A 22599-nucleotide genomic window follows, 5' to 3' on the forward strand; every position below is an offset into this window, starting at 1 on the left:
TCAGTGCCTCCACCCGAGTATCGTATGTCAGTCAGGGCCTACTTGGGGAAGCCCTATCATGTGGTGGCTTGGATAGGGTGTAGTAATAAGGCCTGCCTGCTTAAGCCTATAGAACGCTCTGTTTAATTATACTGTTTCATATAATGTAGTGATCTAGGAACTAACCTGCTCTTTGGTTTTCTCTGACACCTCTCACCATTACTCCAGATAATCGCCACACTATTAATTTATATGTAGGTTCAACGTTGTTTATATAAGGAAGGGGCGGTTGGTGGGTACAGTTTACCCGGGCCCAGGCTTGCTAGAGGGGCCCGAGTCCGGCGTCGCACCCCCCCACCCCCTCCCTCACAGCAGCTCAGCACACAGCTTGTGCAGTGCGAGACTATGGCTGTTCTGCTGAGCGCTCGCAAGCGGGTCGATGTTGCCCAAATGCGCATGCGCACAATGGTAACCCACAGCTATGCGAGCGTCCAAGAGGCCGCGTCGCAAAAAAAAAAACACCCTGATTCAGAGCGAGCGCTCTTGTCAGAGCGTCCGGCTCTGAATCAGGTCCTCTGACAGGAACCAACTCACTCCCACATGTATCACTTTGCCCATTCATACACTGGGGCATATTTTTAACTCAAGTGGGTATTAATACAAATTATACACATGTTATATAAATGTACATTCATGTATACACAAGTCAACCCCAATAAATAAATGAACATATCTCTGTATACATAGCTTTACCTCACAACTTGTACATACATTATATAAATATAATCTATAATATTTTACCTCAGACTATTGTCATTAAGACAATAATTCTTTTAACCCTTAACCAGCATTACACATGCATGCATGAGTCCAAGGGGTGTGGCTGCTATAGTGCTTGAGCTGCCTCTATGGCCTTCCGCGCCCCCTGCACCCAGTCACGCACACAAGGTGGGCTGGTACAGTCAGGGCCATTGAGGGGGGCCCGGGTGTCAGCAATATTGATTTGGTTGCGGCCCGCCAGATGATTACAGCTGGTGCACTGGCAGGCAATCATGGAGAGACAGCGCCGCCTGTCACGAATCAGAGCTCGCGGATCTACAGCCAATCAAAAGTGGTGGCTCCTGATTGGCCGCCTATCTCTGAGCTTTGATTGGCTTGTGCCAGATTCAAATGGCGCTGTCCGCCCATGTCTGTTGCTGCCTGCCAAGGTGCCAGATGTAATTAGCCATTGGCCCGACCCCAAATCCACACCTGCTGGCTGCTGATGGCATACAGGGGAGGCGAGAGGTTGCTGGGGGGACACTGAGGTGAGTTGCAGTGGGGAGCATAATGTAAGGGGCACTAGTATTATGTGGAATAATGTGTTATATGGGGAATTACAATGTGGCCTAATCTGTAAAGGGCATTTCTGTGTGGTACATTGTGTAAGGGGCATTACTGTGTGGCATAATGCATAAGGGGCATTACTGTGTGGCATAATGTATAAGGGGCAATACTGCTACATGGCATAATGTGTACAATGGGTATTGCTATGTGGCATACAGGGGCGTTGAAAGCTTTCCCAGGGGTAAGGGGCGTGGCCTGATCGTTGGATGCGTGGCCATGCCTCCTTCAGGAGAAAAAATATTGAAGTGTGCTGTGAGCCCCCCAGCCCAGTGCAAATCCAGGGGGGTGTGATTAGCGTGATGGCTCCCCCTCCCCTCAGGCAGAAGACCAGCGTGTGCTGGGCTGCTGAGAGGTAGGAGGGAGGGGGGTTGTTGGACCCCATGCCTCTGCCAGGCCCTTCAAACAAGCCCGGGTAATTAGTACCTGCCCCCCCACCCCCTCACCAATCTCGTAGCATAACCTGAATGTGCTCTGTGTGGCATAACATAAATGGGCTCTGTGTGTGGGCAAGTGTATGTGTTATTTTAACTTCTGAGCTCTGGATATAATATGAACTTGCATGAGTCATCAAGTTTGCTTAGACTGAGGTTAAAAGGATACTCTTGTAGGTTTTTAGCAGACTTCCAATTTCCAATGGAGCCAGCCCTGGACCCTGTGTAATTTAAGAGTGTCCCATTTAAAGGGATTGTGTGACAGTGTGTGGCAACAGCTAGGCAAAAACCTAATCCTGGTCAAACTACACCACCATGCGAAATTTGGTGGAGCTAGGTCCAAAATTCTGGCCGTGAATAAAGGACAGACAGACAGTTTCTTGCTTATTATATAGGTGTGTGTGTGTGTGTGTGTATGTGTGTGTTATATAATAAAAACAATATATTATAACATAAAATTAGAAAAATAGGGGTGTACTCACCAGTCTTTAAAGATGATGGTAAAAAAGATTTTTATTCCATAACAACGAGTAGTAACACTGACGTTTCGGTCCATAATGGAATAAGGAGTTTAGTGGAGTTCCTAGCATGAGTGGCAGAGCATATGCAGAGCGTAGATGTTTCTGACCTTTTAAACGCCATCTCATGGGCGTGCATAATTTTGGCATTACAATCTCTCTTTAGCAGCATGAGAGCTCACTGCGTGTCAGGAGAGCTGCAGAGTCTGTGGCTGGTGAGACTTGCCGCATATAAAGCATGGCCGCCTGCCGTGCCTCGATGGTACCGATGTTTACACTGTTACAGGTCGTCGATATGAGAAGGCAGCAGTGGGCGGCCCTATGCTCGGATGTGTTTTTTAAAGCATCAGCATATTTTAGCAACTGTGGTCTGTTAGCGATTGCATTTGCAATTGCATTTAAGTCAGCTGTTGAATCGGGCCATATTTTCCAAATTTACTGTATTTCCTGCAGATGGTTGTTTGGTAGGTTGAAGTTATTAAATAATAGAAACCCGCAGATAGAGCCAGCAATTTATCAGACAAGGGTGTATAGTTACTAAAAGTCGTTTTTAATCGATATGAAAATCATTCGACATCGATGTGGGCACCATACATTTACTAATACTTAGGGGTCTATTTACTAAGCAGTGTTAGGAGACAGAGTGAAAAGTGATAAGAAAGTGATAAGGTACCAGCCAATCTGCTCCCAACTGTCATCTCACATGCTGTGTTTGAAAAATGACAGTTGGGAGCAGATTGGCTGGTACCTTATCATTTTTCACTCTGTCTCCTAACACTAGTAAATAGACCTCTCAGACCGCTTTTTTTTATTTGATTTTTTTTCTTTTTTTTTATTAGTAAATGTGTGATTTAGCCCCAGAAACACAATATTGATGTTGATTGAAAAATCAATCAATCAAAATCAATTGAAATCCACCTTTAGTAAATATACCCCCAAGAAATCCAATTGATATATGAAGATTCAAAAAACAAAACCGCTGAACACCGCAGACCACCCCACACCGACCAAAAGATGCAGGTTCAACTGGAAATTCCTGCCACACTAATTGTGCGACGGCAGCCCTCCTACGCATTCATGAACACTGACGAGTGCAAACTGAGCTAAAGTTACTTCATTGATCTTTATCCCTGGGCTGAACACACACAAAAAAAATCAACTGCGAAAGTTGAAAATCACAGAGCGTTCCTATTTGCTTAAATGTGTATAGATTAGGGGTGAGCGGGTTCGGATTTCTGAAATCCGAACCCCCCCGAGCCCCCCCGATCCGAGTCCGATCCGAGGCAGGCTCGACTTTTCCCGCCTGACTCGGATCTGAAATCGAGGCAAAACATCATCATCCCGCCTTCCGAGTCTCGCGGGTTTTGGATCCTATATAAGGTACCCGCGTCGGCGCCATTTTCTCACTCGGCTGTGGACAGTGAAGAGGGAGGGTGGGAGTTAGGGCTGTGTAGTGTAGTGTAGTGTAGTGCTGCTGTTGTCCACTACTTCAAAGTCCATAGGGGCTGGCTGTGTTGTGCTGTGCTGCTGTTGTTAATAGGGGCTGTGTCCACTACTTCAAAGTCCATAGGGGCTGGCTGGACTGTGTTGTGCAGTCAGTTCTCCATAGGGGCTGTGTCCACTCCAAAGTCCTGTGCAGTGTCCCAGTCCTAAAGGGGTGCTGTAGTGTTGTCCAGGGGGTGCTCTGTCCATCAGGGGTGCTCCCCCCAAGTGCTAAAAAAATAATATATTTTCTGTGTTTGCGAATTGTGTGCGCAGTAGCCGCACGTGCATCAACAAAGTAGTGCCAAGCGTGCGCCTGTGTCATAAGTAAAGGGCCGGCTGGCTTGACCGTTAAGGGTGCTGTAACCCCAGAAAGTACACTCCAGTCCAAACCAAAAAAAAAATTATTTTCTGTGTTTGTGAATTGTGTGCGCAGTAGCCGCACGTGCATCAACAAAGTAGTGCCAAGCGTGCGCCTGTGTCATAAGTAAAGGGCCGGCTGGCTTGACCGTTAAAGGGTGCTGTAACCCCCAAAGTACACTCCAGTCCAAACCAAAAAAAAAATTATTTTCTGTGTTTGTGAATTGTGTGCGCAGTAGCCGCACGTGCATCAACAAAGTAGTGCCAAGCGTGCGCCTGTGTCATAAGTAAAGGGCCGGCTGGCTTGACCGTTAAGGGTGCTGTAACCCCCGAAAGTACACTCCCGTCCAAACCAAAAAAAAAATTATTTTCTGTGTTTGTGAATTGTGTGCGCCGTAGCCGCACGTGCATCAACAAAGTAGTGCCGAGCGTGCGCCTATGTCATAAGTAAAGGGCCGGCTGGCTTGACCGTTAAGGGTGCTGTAACCCCCGAAAGTACACTCCAGTCCAAACCAAAAAAAAAATTATTTTCTGTGTTTGTGAATTGTGTGCTCAGTAGCCGCACGTGCATCAACAAAGTAGTGCCAAGCGTGCGTCTGTGTCATAAGTAAAGGGCCGGCTGGCTTGACCGTTAAGGGTGCTGTAACCCCCGAAAGTACACTCCAGTCCAAACCAAAAAAAAATTATTTTCTGTGTTTGTGAATTGTGTGCGCAGTAGCCGCACGTGCATCAACAAAGTAGCGCCAAGCATGCGCCTGTGTCATAAGTAAAGGGCCGGCTGGCTTGACCGGTAAGGGTGCTGTAACCCCCGAAAGTACACTCCAGTCCAAACCAAAAAAAAAATTATTTTCTGTGTTTGTGAATTGTGTGCGCAGTAGCCGCACGTGCATCAACAAAGTAGTGCCAAGCGTGCGCCTGTGTCATAAGTAAAGGGCCGGCTGGCTTGACCGTTAAGGGTGCTGTAACCCCCGAAAGTACACTCCAGTCCAAACCAAAAAAAAAATTATTTTCTGTGTTTAGCCGCACGTATATATCAAATTGATATAACATAAATGGAGGACCAAACTTTCTCCGATAAAAATAAAATAGAGAAAGATCAAGAACCACTTCCTCCTAGTGCTGAAGCTGTTGCCACTAGTCATGACATAGACGATAACATGCCATCAACGTCGTCTGCCAAGGCCGATGCCCAATGTCATAGTAGAGGGCACATACAATCCCAAATTACAAAGTTCAGGAAAATGACCTTGAAAAAGACATTTAAATCAGCTGAAGAGAAACGTAAACTTGCCAATATGCCATTTACGACACGGAGTGGCAAGGAACGGCTAAGGTCGATCCCTAGTATGTTCATGACTAGTGGTTCAGCTTCACATGACGATGGAAGCCCTCCTCCCACTAAAAAAATCAAAAGAGTTAAGCTGGCAAAAGCACAGCGAAGAACTGTGCTTTCTAAGAAGATATCACAAATCCCCAAGGAGAGTCCAAGTGTGGTGGTGTTTGCGATGCCTGACCTTCCCAGCACTGGACGGGAAGAGGTGGCTCTTTCCACCATTTGCACGCCCCCTGCAAGTGCTGAAAGGAGCACCCACAGTCCACTTGCTGATATGCAAATTGAAGATGTCACTGTTGAAGTACAACAGGATGAGGATACTGGTGTAGCTGGCGCTGAGGAGGAAGTTGGCGAGGAGGATTCTGATGATGATGTGGTTTGTTTAAATCAGGCTCCGGGGGAGACAGTTGTTGTCCGTGGGATGAAAAAGCCCATCACGGTCATGCCTGGGCAGAAGACCAAACATTCCACCTCTTTGGTCTGGCAATATTTCTATCCAAATCCGGACAACAACTGTCTTGCCATATGTACCTTATGTAAAGGTGAAATAAGTAGGGGTAGGGACGTCAACCACCTAGGAACATCCTCCCTTATACGGCACCTGCAGCGCGTTCATAAAAAGTTACTGTCAAGTTCAGAAACTTTGGCTAAGACCGTAAGCAGTCCAGGGACACCTAAATCCCGTTGTCCTGTTGTATCCAAGCGCCTGCAAACCACACCGTCAACTCCCTCCTCGTCAATTTCCTCCTTAGTCAGGATCGGAAGTAGTCCTGCAGGCCATGTCACTGGCATGACTGACTCTCCTATCCGGGATTCCTCCGGAGGATCCTGCATTGCTACGCCTCCTGCTGCCGCTGCTGCTGTTGCTGCTGCTGGGAGTCGTTCATCATCCCAGAGAGGAAGTAGGAACACCACTACTTTTACTAAACAATTGACCCTCCAACAGTCCTTAGCGAGGAGGATGAAGTACGACAGCAGTCATCCTGAAGCAAAACGTACCGAGACTGTACAGAAACGTCAGAAAAAGTGTCCTCAGTGTCCTGAAAAATGCCGTTGTACACAATGTCCACTTAACCACGGACATGTGGACAAGTGGAACAGGGCAGACTAAGGACTATATGACTGTGACAGCCCACTGGGTAGATGTATCACCTTACGCAGCAACAGCAGCAGCGTCACCAGTAGCAGCATCTCAGAAACGCCAGCTCGTTCCAAGGCAGGCTACGCTGTGTATCACCGGTTTCAGTAAGAGGCACACCGCCGACAACCTCTTAGAGAAACTGAGGGAAATCATCGCCCAGTGGCTTACCCCACTTAGACTCTCCTGGGGATTTGTGATATCTGACAACGCCACCAATATTGTGCGGGCATTACATCTGGGCAAATTCCAGCACGTCCCATGTTTTGCTCACACAATAAACTTGGTGGTGCAGAATTTTCTGAAAAGCGACAGGGGCGTGCAGGAGACGCTTTGGGTGGCCCGAAAAATTTCTGGCCACTTTCGCCATTCAGCGACTGCGTGCCGAAGACTGGAGCGCCAGCAAACACTCTTGAACCTGCCCTGCCATCACCTGAAGCAAGAGGTTGTGACGCGGTGGAACTCAACCCTCTATATGCTTCAGAGGATGGAGGAGCAGCAAAAGGCCATACAAGCCTATACATCCACCTATGACATAGGCAAAGGAGGGGGTATGCACCTGACTCAAGCGCAGTGGAGAATGATTTCCGTGTTGTGCAAGGTTCTCCAGCCCTTCGAACTTGACACACGTGAAGTCAGTTCAGACACTGCCAGCTTGAGTCAGGTCATTCCCCTCATCAGGCTTTTGCAGAAGCAGCTGGAGAAAGTGAAGGAGGAGCTAAGACGGAGCGATTCCGCTCGGCATGTGGGACTTGTGGATGAAGCCCTTCTTTCGCTTTGCCAGGATTCCAGGGTGGTCAATCTGTTGAAATCAGACCACTACATTTTGGCCACCGTGCTCGATCCTAGGTTTAAAGCCTATGTGGTGTCTCTCTTTCCGGCCGACACAAGCCTGCAGAGGTGCAAAGACCTGCTGGTGAACACACTGTCAGCTGAAGCGGAACGTGACACGTCAACGGCTCCTTCTTCATTTTCTCCCGCAACTGGGGCTGCCAGGAAAAAACTTAGGTATCCTAAGCAACCCGCTGGCGGTGATGCAGGGCAGGCAGGACCAAGTTTGGACATCTGGTCCGGACTGAAGGACCTGGCAACAATTTCTGACATGTCTACTGTCACTGCATATGATACTGTCACCATTGACAGAATGGTGGAGGATTACATCGGTGACAGCATCCAAGTAGGCATGTCAGACAGTCCATACCTGTACTGGCAGGAAAAAGAGGCAATTTGGAGGCCCCTGTACAAACTGGCTCTATTTTACCTGAGTTGCCCCCCCTCCAGTGTGTACTCCGAAAGAGTGTTTAGTGCAGCCGGGAACCTTGTCAGCGAAAGGCGTAGGAGGTTGCTTCCACAGAATGTGGAGAAGATGATGTTCATCAAAATGAATTATCAGCTCTTCCAGGGAGACCGGCTTCCAGAAGGTACAGAGGGACCTGTGGTGGTGGATTCAAGTGGGGACGAGTTAATACTTTGTGAGGATGAGGATGTACACACTGAAGAGGGTGAGGAATCGGTGGATGAGGAGGATGAGGATGACATCTTGCCTCCGTAGAGCCAGTTTGTGCAGGGACACATTAATTGCCAGCTTGTTTTGTGGGGGCCCAAACGAACCAATCATTTCAGCCACAGTTGTGTGGCAGACCCTGGCGCTGAAATGATTGATTTGTTAAAGTGTGCATGTCCTGTTTATACAACATAAGGGTGAATGGGAGGGCCCAAGGACAATTCCATCTTGCACCTCTTTTTTTTCTTTGCATTATGTACAGTTTGGGGCCTAGTTTTTCTAACTGCCATCCTGTCTGCCACTGCAGTGTCACTCCTAGATGGGTCACGTGTTTGTGCCGCCCACTCGTGTCGCTTAGCATAGTCATCCAGCTACCTCGGTGCAACCTTTTGGACATAAAAACACTATTGTGAGGTGTGAGGTGTTCAGAATAGACTGGAAATGAGTGGAAATTAAGGTTATTGAGGTTAATAATAGCATAGGAGCAGAAAAACCTACAAATTCTGTGATTTTAGCTGTTTTTATGCTTTTTTTCAAAAAAATACAGATCCAAAACACAAAACCCAGAACCCAAAACACGGAAGGGTGGTTTTGGCAAAACCAATCCAGATCCAAAACACGAAGAAAGATCCAGATCCAAAACCAAAACACGAAAAGTGGCCGGTGCACACCCCTAGTATAGATGTCTGTCTAGTGTAATCACATGTGCAGCTGTTATTCCCTGTCTGTATTAGAAGATTAGACACTGTGTTGGTGTGCTTTGAAGGGGATGTGTGTTATTTTGTGTATACAGTATGTGCCACTTGAGGAGTGTCAGTGTTGGGGGAGTCTCCCAGTGTCAGGTGTAGTGTCTGTGTCTAGGAGGTTCAATGAAGTTGGCAATGTGTCGGCAAAGCCGGTTTAGGGTTTGTGGGGTCCCCAGGGCAAGTAATGCGTACGGACCCCTACATACATACTGGTGATTTTATTAAAAGCAAGTCTAATGTGTAAATACTCCCAGTACCGCAGATATGTTAAACACACACTGTAGTGCCCCCAGTTCAAATTATACACAGAAACCCCAGTTCACATGTCACAGTGCCCCCCACGCTGGTGATATAGCTATTAATAACATTAATTTCCAGTCAATTTTGACCACCTCACAACACCTGAAATCACAAGGGAGGGACTTAAATGCAATCCAGATACGCAAGATCTGATTTTTAGATCCTAGTTCTGAACTTGTAAGAAAATCCGAGTTGGGACTTGGTTCTACTCAGAACCCCAAAGTGTTCCAAGCCGGGACTCTATTTGACTCAGAACCCCAAAGCTCGGATTTCAGCAAAACCGAATCACTCATCTATATTTTCTATATTGCGCCACCTAGGAGCAATTTTATATAATATTTTTAATAATTTTGTGCCTTGAATAAAGTTTGTGTACTTGAACCATCAAAAAGCAAAGGTTTTACTATCTGAGTCATGCTAAAAAAAAATCCATATTTTGGAATGTTCCGTATTTCAGAATATCTGGATATTCAACCTGCACAACCATATCTCTTCGGTTTGATATTAACCACCATTTGTGGCATAAATTCACTAGATTGGATAAACATTAACTTAAATAACATTTATTGCGTACTGGTTACATGCGGACACAGTACCACATGTGTTTATTATAGGCTTTTTATTGTTTTATTTTGTGTTTTCTTTTACCTTTGAACCACTACTTGCTCTGGATTTTGATATATACCCATTTCCCAATGAGATACTGTACACACTTTTGTTGATTATGTAAAGATTTAATATGTTTATTGTGTTTGAGTTGGCACCACACCTAATGGCATATCTATAATGGATGAAGGATGTGCGGTGCATACGGCCCCTGGGTCCTTGGGGGCCCACACCGCACACCTTGCACCCATATATAGTTATATTTTCTTCTTTGCAATCTCCGTAGTCCTGTGTCTGCTAGTGGCCCTGTCTTGCAGAGCAGCAAATATGACAAGAAAAATGGCACAGTGGCCATTTTCCCCGTGATTTGCGTGTGTGCACTAGAGATGTCCCCAAGAATAAGGCACAAGTGCCATTTTGCCAGAGACCTGTGCATGCACAGTAGACTCTGGTACCAAGCCAACATGGAGGCTGCACACGGGCCCCCTCCTCTCTTAAATCGCCCCTGGCCAGACCATCACAAATATCATCTGCATCAATGTCCATGCACGTAGTGTGACCAGACTCGCAGAAAACTTGCGTGCATCTCTGAATCTCCTAGTGAGCACTCAAGTAGAACTTTCCTGACATTGATAGAAAGCAGAAGCAGTTCTTGCCAGTCTACAACATATCAACAAACCCCTTTTTGTAGCTTTAGTTCATCATTAATCAATTTTTGTTTTTATATTTCCTCCATCGTTGGATGCCCATTCCTGTGTAAACTCACAGCAAAATGAACAGGTAAAGAAAGATTAAGGCCACTTATGGATTATGAAATACACTACCAGTTTGAAAGAAAAAAAAAAATCTGATTATGTTTTGATGTGGGCCAGTACACACAATGAAGGCAGCCATTTTGTGGGTGGAGCCAGTATGCCTCCTACCAATTCACAAGGCATTTTTACCATCATTGAGGCACACAGTAGCCACCATGTTGAAACCAAATTGCAAAGTCAGAAAATACATAAAATCTTCTTTCTTTCCTGATCCAGGAGATTTCTGCACCATACAGAATGAAGATCTCTTTCAAATCTGTGTTGGCTGTGGCAGCCATCGCTTCCATCCTTCTCCTGGTGTTTCATCAGAACAAAGTGCAGGTACCAACACAGTTCATTTAGAGTCTCTCTCTCTTTTTTTCTCTCTTTTTTTTTTTCTCTTTGCTCTCCTTTTTGCTCTCTTTTTTTTCTTGCCCCTTTTTTCTCTTTTTCTCTTTCTCTCTCTGGCTCTCTGTCTCTGGCTCTCTGGCTCTGGCTCTCTCTGTCTCTGTCTCTCTCTGTCTCGGTCTCTCCCTGTCTCTGTCTCTCTCTCTCTCTGTCTCTCTCTGTCTCTGTCTCTCTGTCTGTCTCTCTATGTCTCTGTCTCTCTGTCTGTCTCTCTCTGTCTCTCTCTCTCTCTCTGTCTCTCTCTCTCTCTCTGTATCTGTCTCTCTCTCTGTCTCTCTCTTTCTGTCTCTGTCTCTCTCTCTCTCTCTTTCTCTGTCTCTCTCTCTCTTTCTCTCTCTCTCTCTCTCTCTCTTTCTCTGTCTCTCTCTCTGTCTCTCTCTTTCTGTCTCTGTCTCTCTCTCTCTCTCTTTCTCTTTCTCTCTCTCACTCTCTCTCTCTCTCATTTTCTCTCTCTCTCTCTTTCTGCCACCCCCCCTCTGGGGGGGTCGCATGGGATGTGACAGCAGCCAGACGGCAATCCCTGACTCTGGCATATACATGAGACTGTTCCTTTCTTCTCTGTCCCTCTGAGATGTATTGTCACTGCAGGGTTGGGGGGGGGCAATATTTAAATGGGGGTAATGCCACAATGGTGTCTTATGTAGCATTACCAGTAGGGAGAGGGGGTCTCAAGAGAGAGGTTGGGGCTACCTGCTTTGTCCAAAAGGCTTCAGCATCAGGAACAGCCACCCTCGGCTGTCATGACTGGGGCAGAGTTGGAGCCGCCTGTGTTTATGCACTGCCGCTAAGTAGCTGTGGCAGGTGGATCTGAATAAACACAGCCCGCTCCGCCCCATCATGATGGCCAGTGCTGACTGGTCCTGGAGCTGTAGCCTCCGGGACCCAGCAGGTAGCCCCAATCTCTCCGCACACACATTGCTGCCTGCGACCCCACCTCCACGCTGATAGTGCTACATAAGAAATTATCAGCAGCTGCTCTGATGCATGGGGTGACTGGTAAAGTTTTGCCTAGGAACTGTTGACCCTTAAAATCTGCCATTGGGGGCTAGACGGTAATGCCACTAGGGGATATATTGCCACAGGGAGGATGGGAGGTAATGTTACCATGGGGTCTTACTGTATGTACACTAAAATTGGTTATTTTATTTTTTTTAAATGTTTTTAATAATATATTCTTGACTTTTTGAAAAAAAGAATCACTTTAGTGGTTACATGGGATTGGTTTATCTTTGGCCAATTACATCATTTCAAGTCATTAACTGGGGGGGGGGGCATTGTAGACATAATTTACTTAAATGGGATGGGATAACTTGGTGCTGACATCCAATCACATGCCGCCAACTGGGAACCCCAACTGTTACAGTATCGCCCAGTGCTGAATGATGTGTTTGGCCGGGGACAGACCAGCCACTGGTTTACAGTAGAGATGAGCGGTTCGGTCTTTTTACAAGATCGAATTTCTCTTATTAGCTATCCAAAACACGTGAGACCCGGATAGCCAATAAGATGCCATTTTTGAGATCCGAACATAACCGAGTAAAACCGGATTGCTCATCTGTACTTTTAAAGTAGATTAATTTGCCAAAAAGAAAAAAAACTAAACCTTATTTGTCTTTATTTAGAAAAATTATCGAATGCCTAAATTATTAGCATTTTTCTAAATCTTTTCCACAGCCTGCACTTACCCACCAGTCTTCAACGGTGTTTCCTGAGGCTGATAAAACCAGCAGAATGATATATAAAAAGGTTGTTGTTTCTTTTAACAAAGAGCTGTGATCCTTCAAAGTCAACGCTAAGACCATAAGAAATCTTGAGATGTTTAGTTTTCTATGGCCTGATGCTGAGTTGACCTTACATTTAAATTTTTTGGGCATAATATACGCATTTCTGTCAAAACCATGCATAAACTTCCATCTGCTTGCCGATTCAGCCGCTTCTTACACTTGTCGCTCTTTCCAGTAAGAGAGGTGGGTTGAAGAATGGAAGAGGCGTGTTGGCTTAGACCAAGTACAATAAAGGTGTGCTTTCCTAAATACTGTAAGACCTGTACACAGACACATATTATACAGACCCCTTTCAGGGCACTATGGCCCTCATTCAGAGTCTGTCTCAAGAAGCGATCGCTCTCTCTGAATGAGGGCGGCCGCTTCTTTTTTTTTTAGTGCGGCCTCCTGGTCGCTATCTAAGCTGTGGGTTACCACCCACAGCTTAGTGACCGACCAGGGTAATGGTCGCGATGGTCAAGACCATCGCGGCTTGCGACAAGACCCGGAGGGTGAGTCTCGGCAACCGCAAGCCCCAGGGAGCTTCCTGCTCTGATCGAGCAGGAAACTCCCCACTGACATCACTGCTGATGTCAGTGCGGCCGCCCACAAAACGGCAAGTGTTCCGTTAGGAACGCCTCCGTTTGTGTAAAAGGCCCCCCGCCACGCGTACAAAACGGGCAGAGCTGTTGATCAACATCGACAGCCGGCCCTTTTGTAGAGAGCTCCGGAGCTAGAGAGTTTCTCTCTCGCTCCAGATCTTGCGCACGCGGAGTGCGGCCGCTGCGCTTGCGCAGGACCAAAACATCAACCCGGTTGCAAGTGCTCGTCGCTTGCGACCGGGTCTGAATGAGGTCCTGTATCTTCTGTTTTAACCACATTTTATATCTGTGTTTTGGAGCACTGGTTAAAGTTGCGTAGTTGGTCGGCTCCGGAGAGTTAAGTAACATTGCTTCTTCTGTAGCAGTGTTAAGGTGCGCAGTGGCAAACGCAAGATTTTGAAAGGGGGGTTTCCAATTTCTGAATACAGAGCCAATTAAAAAAAGCCACAGACATATATATATATATATATATATATATATACACACACACACAGTATAGACACATATATTCACAGTATACACAAACATATATATATATATATATATATATATATATACACACAGTATAGACACATATATTCACAGTATGCACAAACACACACACAGTAAAGACACATAGTTATATACACAGTATAAACACACACGTATATAGACACATATACACACGCATATATATATATATATATATATATACACACACAGTATACACCTATATACACAGTATACATACATATATATATATATTATATGCAGTGTTGCGGCGGCACTCTTGGTGATTTATAAATACACGGACCCTTACAGCTTGATATTAACTACATTTCAGAACATCTATTTATATATATATATATATATATATATATATACCAATTAAATTAAATATCCACTTACCACAAAACTGTCTTACAGAATAGCCTGTTGCAGTCCGAGGAGCGGACTTGGTGGTACTGCAGCACTTCCCTTGCCTATTTCTGCTCCTCTTAGGTGGCCGCTGCAGGAAGGAAGTAGGGCCAGCACAGCATTGTACGTAATGGCGCTGCAGCGTCATTAGTATGACAAGAGCAGCCAGGAGAGGGACCATTCACGGGGGAGGGGAGGAGTCACCAGGAGGATTACCAGGGCTGGCGTCGGCACTGTACCCCAGCTTTGAGCCCTCTAAACCTCAGGGCCCGGGACGGAGGTACCAGTTTGTACCCCCCTGACGCGGGCCTGTCCGATGAGTAGTCTGCAGGCGGAGTGGCAGATTGGGCCAGCCGGTGTCACAGTGATGTCACTTGCGCCGGACCCAGCTGCCACAGTTAATCTGTGTATACTACAGGGGGGTGGAAGCAGGTGACCATTAGAAAAGGCAGCACTGTGACTGGAGACTGGAGCCTGGAGGCGGGGCTGGCCGGGGAGTGAGGAGACAGACAGTACTGTGACACTGCAGTCTGTCTGTCTCAGCCCCGACTACATGATAGCTCGGTGGTCGCGGCCGGCTTCACAAGTGCCGCGGCCGCCGGCAGATACGATGGACACCTACAGGCTGTGACTGTGCCTGCCGCTGTAGTTCCCCCTCCCGCCGGCAACCCCCACCCCCTTCACCTGCGGCTCTAGGAGAGAGCGCCGGGAATCGTCAGCACCCGGCGGCAGCTCAGCTTCTCGCAGTGCCCCATCAGAACTGCCTGGGAGGAGCTGCGCTCCCGCTGCAGCTCCCCCTACGTTCAGCCAGCAGCCAAGCCCCAGCCGGTTGTAAGCTGAAGTCCGGGCCCGGCTGCTCCTTCTCTATCGGAAAAAAAATCATTCAGCCAGGCAGCGATGGAGCGGCGGCCAGGGGGGGTTTCTAGGTACTCGGAACCCCCCCCCTGCGTGCGCGTATGGTGCGTATCCACTTGCTGATAGAGGAACGGCAGTACTATTACAACATTGTAATCATACAGTCGTTCCTCATCCTGCATAGTGCCTTTGCCTACACTGAACGATATGTCATTCAGTGCAGGCACCCTCCCTCATCCTCGAACATGCCCAATCTGTTGTTATCGGCAAATTGACCAGCATGTTCAGGCGATGATTGATGTTGAAAACGACCAGCGGGAGCGCGCATCGCTGGTCGTTTTCAACATTGTAATGCCAGATTTGTAACCAATTAAAGAGCGATTGAATGATAACTATGTCGTTATCCTTCAATCGCTCATTTTAATCACCTAGTTGATACGCACCATTACTAATCGTGGGGACAGCTGCTTTTCAGAGCAGCAGTCCCAGCATCGGAGCAATAATGAATTGATCCACTAATTAATTAAAAATCCACTGCCACAACTCAGTTGGATTCTCGGGGACCTTCCAGCCTTAGATGATGAATCACCAGGCATTTGTTACCATTCAGAGAAGCATAGGTCCCGTTTGTAGAAAAATTGCAAATCACAGAGAGAGGAAAAAATAGAACCTGTGTACTGATATGTATCAGTATCTGCTGTCCCCTGTTATGCTATTGCATTGGACAGTGAGATGATGGCACATCTACAATGGTACAGTAAAAATAGAAGCAGTGCTGCATATGTTGTCAGGGCTCATCACACTGAGGCAGTGCAGGGCTACACCGTGTAGGTGCCACTGATGAGGGTAAATAGGATAATTTACTGTAGTACCTATTCAACAAGGTTTAGCATGATCTGTCGGCAAGTCAGAATGTTGACAGTGTCATGTAAACCAGAGAATGACCGCATTGTAGTATTGTTTACTTAAATATTATTTACAGCATTTCAGCTGTGTTGGCATTATAACTTTAAACATGATGCTTTACCATCACGTTTAAATTTATAATTTCAACACAATTTAAAATGCTGTAAATAATATTATTACTGTGTAGGCATTCTCAGGTCGACATTCTAACTGTTGACATTCTGACTGTTAACTCCCTTTGAGAGTCCCAAGGTGGACGTGGTTCCTGAGCAAGCCCCATCAATATCGCTTTTCCTTTCCCAGGGTGTACCTTTGTGCAGGGAAACCTTTGTGAACCCCAACAAAGTGACAACTGAGATAGGGGGACTATATAGAAGGCTGTCAGTGGACATGAGAACAGTACTGGATGTTTTTAAAGTGTGTCAAATTGCTGATTTGTGCATTTTTTATTTTTTTTTATTAATGGTGGAAAAATTATAGCAAGCACGTAGTATTCAGCAAATTAAAGTCTTTCCAGCATTTTGGGGTATAAAAACACTGAAAAAGTACTATACAAAGTTGGAATAAATACTATTACCTCTTATCTGCAAATTCAGAACTCCCTCTCCCATCAATACCTGTCAAACATCATTTACACTTCCACATACCTGTCCCCCATCATATATACCTCCACATACCTGTCCCCATCATTTATACCTCCACATACCTGTCCCCCATCATTTATACCTCCACCTACCTGTCCCCATCATTTATACCTACACATACCTGTCCCCCCATCATTTATACCTCCACATACCTGTCCCCCATCATTTACACCTCCACATACCTGTCCCCCATCATTTACACCTCCACACACCTGTCCCCCATCATTTATACCTCCACATACCTGTCCCCATCATTTATACCTCCACATACCTGTCCCCCATCATTTACACCTCCACATACCTGTCCCCCATCATTTACACCTCCACATACCTGTCCCCCATCATTTACACCTCCACATACCTGTCCCCATCATTTATACCTACACATACCTGTCCCCCCATCATTTATACCTCCACATACCTGTCCCCCACCATTTATAACTCCACATACCTGTCCCCCTTCATTTATACCGCCACATACCTGTCCCCCACCATTTATACCTCCACATACCTGTCCCCCCATCATTTATACCTCAACATACCTGTCCCCCATCATTTATACCTCCACATACCTGTCCCCCCATCATTTATACCTCCACATACCTGTCCCCTACCTCCGCATACCTGTCCCCATCATTTATACCTCCACATACCTGTCCCCATCATTTACACCTCAACAAGGAGAAGATCTAAAATACTTTATTTCAATGAAAGGGGGTGGTACAAGGTTGGGCTTTATTGTGTATGTTGTTACATACAGTATTCGATGTCCTGACGATATAACACTTTTCTAATTTTGGCTTCTATTTGTTGGTTGTTTACTTTACATATGCATGTGTACTGGTGTTAACCGGTTGAACAACACTGTTTAGTAGGAACAAAGCTGTTGCCATGACAGTGGAATACTTGAAATACTGAAAAGGCGGATTGACGGCAAATGAGGAGTGTTTTGTAAGTCCGTGGCATTGACACGCTTAAGATGACAGGATTTTCTCACATTACTAGCAACATTAGTTGATTGAGAGGGTCTACGGGGATAGCGTAGCTGACTTCATTTTGTTGTGGAATAACTCACAACTTCATCAGATTAAGTTTTAGGTTAGACCACAATGAAACACGTCAGTTACGTTACTTTGGAACTACTACTGGGCCGATTTTTTTTTTTCAACACCTCAGCTTAGTTATAACACATAAAAGTGTATTGGGTCTCTACTTCTAATTTAAGCATTTTATTGTTGTTTCAGATCCCTAAAATAAACATGCTTCAGTTGTGTAACTGTCCATCACAAAAAGAATTTTGCGACACAATCTACCCACCAAGCCCTATGGAAATAGATGAGACAATTGAGAAAATATTCAACAGGATGGAAAAACTCATTCCCGAGCACAGCATAGATGACATAGAAGAGGCAACTAGCGCAGAAAAAACAAACGCAACTATCATTGACCCGAAGGAAACGTATTGTCTCGGCAATCAGTTGCATGTAAAAGTAGAGGCTTATGATTATTCCGGTAAAAGGAAATATTATGGTGGGGACTATTTAAGGGCCAGAATTTATTCACTAACTACAAACAGTAGTGCAAGTGGAAGCATTGAAGATAATAACGATGGGTCCTACTTGATCACGTTCACTTTATTTTGGGAGGGTACTGTGCACATATCTATTTTACTAATGCACCCGAGTGAGGCGGCCTCTGCCTTGTGGAGAGCAAGAAATCAGGGCTTTGCAAATATTAAGTACACTGGGAATTTCACGAGTGCCACCGAGTATGTCAACAGAGAATGTGGCTTTCAGCTGGACACCGAGAAAGAGGTCTGCCGGTATGTGGACAAAAGGGATCAAGAGGCATTTTACTGCATTAAACCCCAAAGATTCCCTTGCGAGGCCCTGACCCATATGAATTCAGTCAACAGGGACCATTCGTATCTCACAGAGGTGGAGCAGATTCTTCTAAACAGGTACGGTCTGATATTAACAACCTATATTGTACATAAAACAGGTGATAAAACAAAATGTTCCTCTTACAAGAGTCCCATGAAACCTTATTAAAGTGAAGTCTGAAAACAGGGAAAGGTGGTCATTGCATTAGTTTTGGGGGAAGAAAATATTTATTTCAGTGGACAACGAGAGAGTTGCAGTAGAGTGAGACCAATGAGGGCTAAGGACCCAGGGCCATTTGCTGGTCGTTTATAGTGTTCTGGGGGAATTCTGTGTTGTGTTTATGGTTTAGATTAGCCACTTCCTGTGATGGACCAATACATTGATTTGAGCAACTGCCATTCTGTGTATGACTCCTGAGCACCTCCAGGTTCTATCTCATAGATGCTGCATGATGATCGAGTATTGGAAAGAATGCACAGTGGACATCTAGGCTCCCTCTGAAATGCAGTGTGAGAGCCCTGGTGGAATGGCAGTGCTATGGAGACGTCTCATCCTATGTTGTTTTATTCCTTAGATAACTATTATGTTAATACATACAATAATTTAAGGAGAAGAACAAAAGCGATAGACACAACGATTAATAAAATAAACAGAGATTTTTTTTCAAACCAAAATAGTCCAGAGTATAAGGTTTGTAGTGTTCCGAAGGCCGTCACACAACTCCTTCTTCTCATTCAACGTTACTCCAAGACGTGGGAGGGGGTATGAAAGATAAACAAAAGAGGGGACAAATGTGAAGTATTGCCACGCCTTGATAAAGAACCATTGAGGATTGAAACGGCGTTGGTGCTGAGTTTTGTGGGCATCCATAGGACAATCACAGAGACCTGGACTTCACTTTACTTGGAGGTACGGTATGCAGTCATTCTGATGCAGGTTGAAGTCCTTTTTACCTGCAGGGTGATATATTGCATATTTTCTCCAAGTTTTCCATCTTAAATTGACTTTGGACCATGTTGTGAACATCTGTTATGAGACTTTCCCGATTGTGCCTATTGGCGTTTTTCTACACACTATATGCTATTTCGTTTGGGATAAAATATTGTTTTTTAATCAATGCCTGTATGAGATAAATGCCGAATACCATCTGTGTTAGATAAATGATGGATACAAGCATAAAGAACCATAATTCATGTGAGTTGGGTGCGCTCTACTATATAATCACTTTGGGTTTTACACAGTGAAGTATATACAAAGAAAAGAAACCTTTACGTATATTTCCCACATACTCCTGAAGTGAGTGTTCAGTACGCTTACATATAGAAATAATGGTGGTGAGGCCCTTTTTCTTTTTTTGTGTACATCTTTGACCATAAGAGTTCCATCACCACCTTTTACTTTTCTGGAACACACGAGGGATGTATGTATTCTGAATTAAGTAATACTTCACATTTGTTCCCTCCTTTTTGTTTATTTTTCAAATCTCCCTCCCACATCTTGGAGCAACTTTGAAGGGTCTATGTATTAAGCAGTGTTAGGAGACAGAGTGAAAAGTGATAAGTAAGTGATAAGGTGCCAGCCAATCAGCTCCCAACTGTCATCTCACAGGCTGTGTTTGAAAAATGACAGTAGGGAGCTGATTGGCTGGCACCTTATCACTTTCTTATCACTTTTTACTATGTCTCCCAACACTGCTTAGTAAATAGACCCCTGTATGAGAGGAAGGAGTTGTTTGACCGCCTTCACAACACTACAAACCTGAAGGTGCGTACACACTGTATGATATCTATGAACGAAAACGATATCGTTCAACGATATATATTGTTAATTTTTATGCAGTGAACGACCAACGATGACTTCATTGAAAGATATCTTTCAAGTTGTTGGTGGTACCGATCGTACTGTGTGTATGCAACTTGATACTCTGGACTGTTTTGGTTTGAAAAAATAAATTTTATTGCTCTATGTGTCTGTAAACTCTGTATCGCCTTTGATCTTCGCCTTAAAATATTCTATGCATTGTCTTTATACCTGATTGGGCAGGAATCAAGGAGTAGGATTGGGCTGACAGTGTATTGTGCCAGAATTCAACTTCTTTATTACATTTGTGAACTATTATGTTAATGCTTCAAATTTCTAATTCTGTGTTTTAAGGTCAAATATTGGATTGGAAATTTCCAAGCATTTAAAGCCGATCAAAGTTAACAGCTGTGGCAGTAAGTATTTCTGGGTGTGGTATGAAAAGCCGATATTCAGAAGGTCGACACCAGAATGTCAACAGGTTCTGAATGTCGACAGGGACTTTGTCGAGCATGCAGTTAAAATGTCAACATGTTTATAATGCCGACATTTGGCATGTGTAAATACAGTTTTAAGCTTATTTTAGCCTAAAGCTAAATCTAAAAATAATTAAAAAGAAATCTGTGTGTCGACATTCTGGCATTGACATGTTAAATGTTAACCTTTCACCATGTCAACATTTTTGAATGTCAGCATTTTGATTTTCGACCTAAAGTCCACGTCGACATTCTAGTGCTGACATTTTGAATGTCGACCTTCTGAAAGTAGACATTGTGACCAGCATACCAGTATTTTCTAGAGTTTATCCAACATCTTTGGACATAATATCAAAAAAGTCAGCCATGAATAAATATCTGATGATACTGTAGTTCCAACATGAAACCAGTAACAACTCGTATGTCCCAGCAAATGACACAACTCCAAGGGATAAATAACTAACTAAGCAGCGCTTTTCAAAGCGCCGTAGTTTCGGCCACTGGATTTAGAGCATCAATAATGTAAAACCCAAGACACACCATTTACTTAATATTATTGCCCCTATAAATCCAGAGTCCAAAACCACCGTAGGGGCACCGGCTTTGAAAAACGCTACTTTAGTAATTCAGCTCCAAGTGTTTTGGTGGTTCCCAGATTTAAGCCCCACTGACAATATTGGATGACAGAATTTCAGAAATATTATTTGACCCACGGCCTCATGGTGATAAAAGTAATGCGACCCACTTTGTGGCTATAACTGCACAGTACGGTGCTCTTCAGCTGTGGCGAAACTGTAGGCGACAAACTGTGGGTCTGATCTGGGATGAACGCAATGTAGATGTTGCAAGCAGCTGAGCAATATACTGTATATTTTTTTTTCTACTGCACATGGATCCAGAGTCTGCTCGCACAGAGTCAGTGGCTATTGGCATGCATGGTCTCAGAACTGGTGTGAAAATGTATTTTGTCTGGTAGGTGGCAATGCGCACGCACAGAGATGGTCCGTCTTCTGGTCTTGTTACGAGAGAGTCGCAGGCATGGTGCTGATGTGGATGCGGACTCTGTTGCATAATTGCTCACATTTGGAGGCCATACTGTGAAGGAGAATATGTTCCCAGCATTGGGGCTGGTGCAAATTTCAATGCTGCATCCGATGGTTGCGCCTACGGACATACCAAGCATAATTGCAACGTCTAAAGATGCACAAAGTGGGCGCCTCAGTCCTTGCACATTCAGGCGTACCACTGTTCACCAGGGAAGGGAATGTAGCTGTATGAGCATGTGGTCGCATTCGCAAGACCGGTAAAATCCGCGCACATGCGTCCAATTCAGAATTAGGTCCTATCTGTATGTTGATCTTCTTATAATAAGTAATCACCATACACTGGCCTAACATTAGCAGGTAGCAGGAATCTAGTTGCAAATTGTTCTTGGATTTCTATCTTTGCAGATAAACAAGTTTCACCAACAGGAAGATGCGGAATGGGATCCTACCACCCTATGCCTAGTGGTTATTTCCACCACAACGTCTGGAATCCCATACACTGTAAGATGACACCATTCACCAAAAATGACAAGCTGAAAGATTTTCTTAAGGGCAAAAAGCTCTTCCTTTTAGGAGACTCTACTGTCCGCCAATATATCAGGCACTTTGCTGAAAATATCAAAAGTAAGTGTTTTTTTTTTCTTTTCCATGTGTTTTTCTGCATTGCTGTTCATATTGGCCAAATCAACAAAGAAGCTTACGAAATGTGCTAATGAACCAGTGGACGATAGATAAATGGAGG

The 22599-nt window shown here is 44.9% G+C and overlaps 1 protein-coding gene across 8 annotated transcripts in view; it reads left to right on the top strand.

The window, feature by feature from the left end:
• Window positions 1-22599, top strand: part of LOC148505531 (NXPE family member 2-like) — a 72236-nt gene that overhangs the window by 47701 nt on the left and 1936 nt on the right. For 7 of the 8 annotated variants that reach the window (XM_088448157.1, XM_088448159.1, XM_088448162.1 and 4 more), the window contains 5 exons: window positions 10815-10919; window positions 12660-12731; window positions 17897-18612; window positions 20690-20751; window positions 22263-22481. In XM_088448157.1, coding sequence (XP_088304283.1) covers window positions 10836-10919; window positions 12660-12731; window positions 17897-18612; window positions 20690-20751; window positions 22263-22481 — 1153 coding nt within the window. In that variant the 5' untranslated portion in view covers window positions 10815-10835. The remainder of the gene's footprint in view (window positions 1-10814; window positions 10920-12659; window positions 12732-17896; window positions 18613-20689; window positions 20752-22262; window positions 22482-22599) is intronic. The other variant, XM_088448164.1, reaches the window with a different exon arrangement.

Source organism: Taudactylus pleione, unplaced genomic scaffold (assembly GCF_031769625.1).
Source record: "Taudactylus pleione unplaced genomic scaffold, aTauple2 ptg000451l, whole genome shotgun sequence".
Taxonomy (NCBI): Eukaryota; Metazoa; Chordata; class Amphibia; order Anura; family Myobatrachidae; genus Taudactylus; species Taudactylus pleione.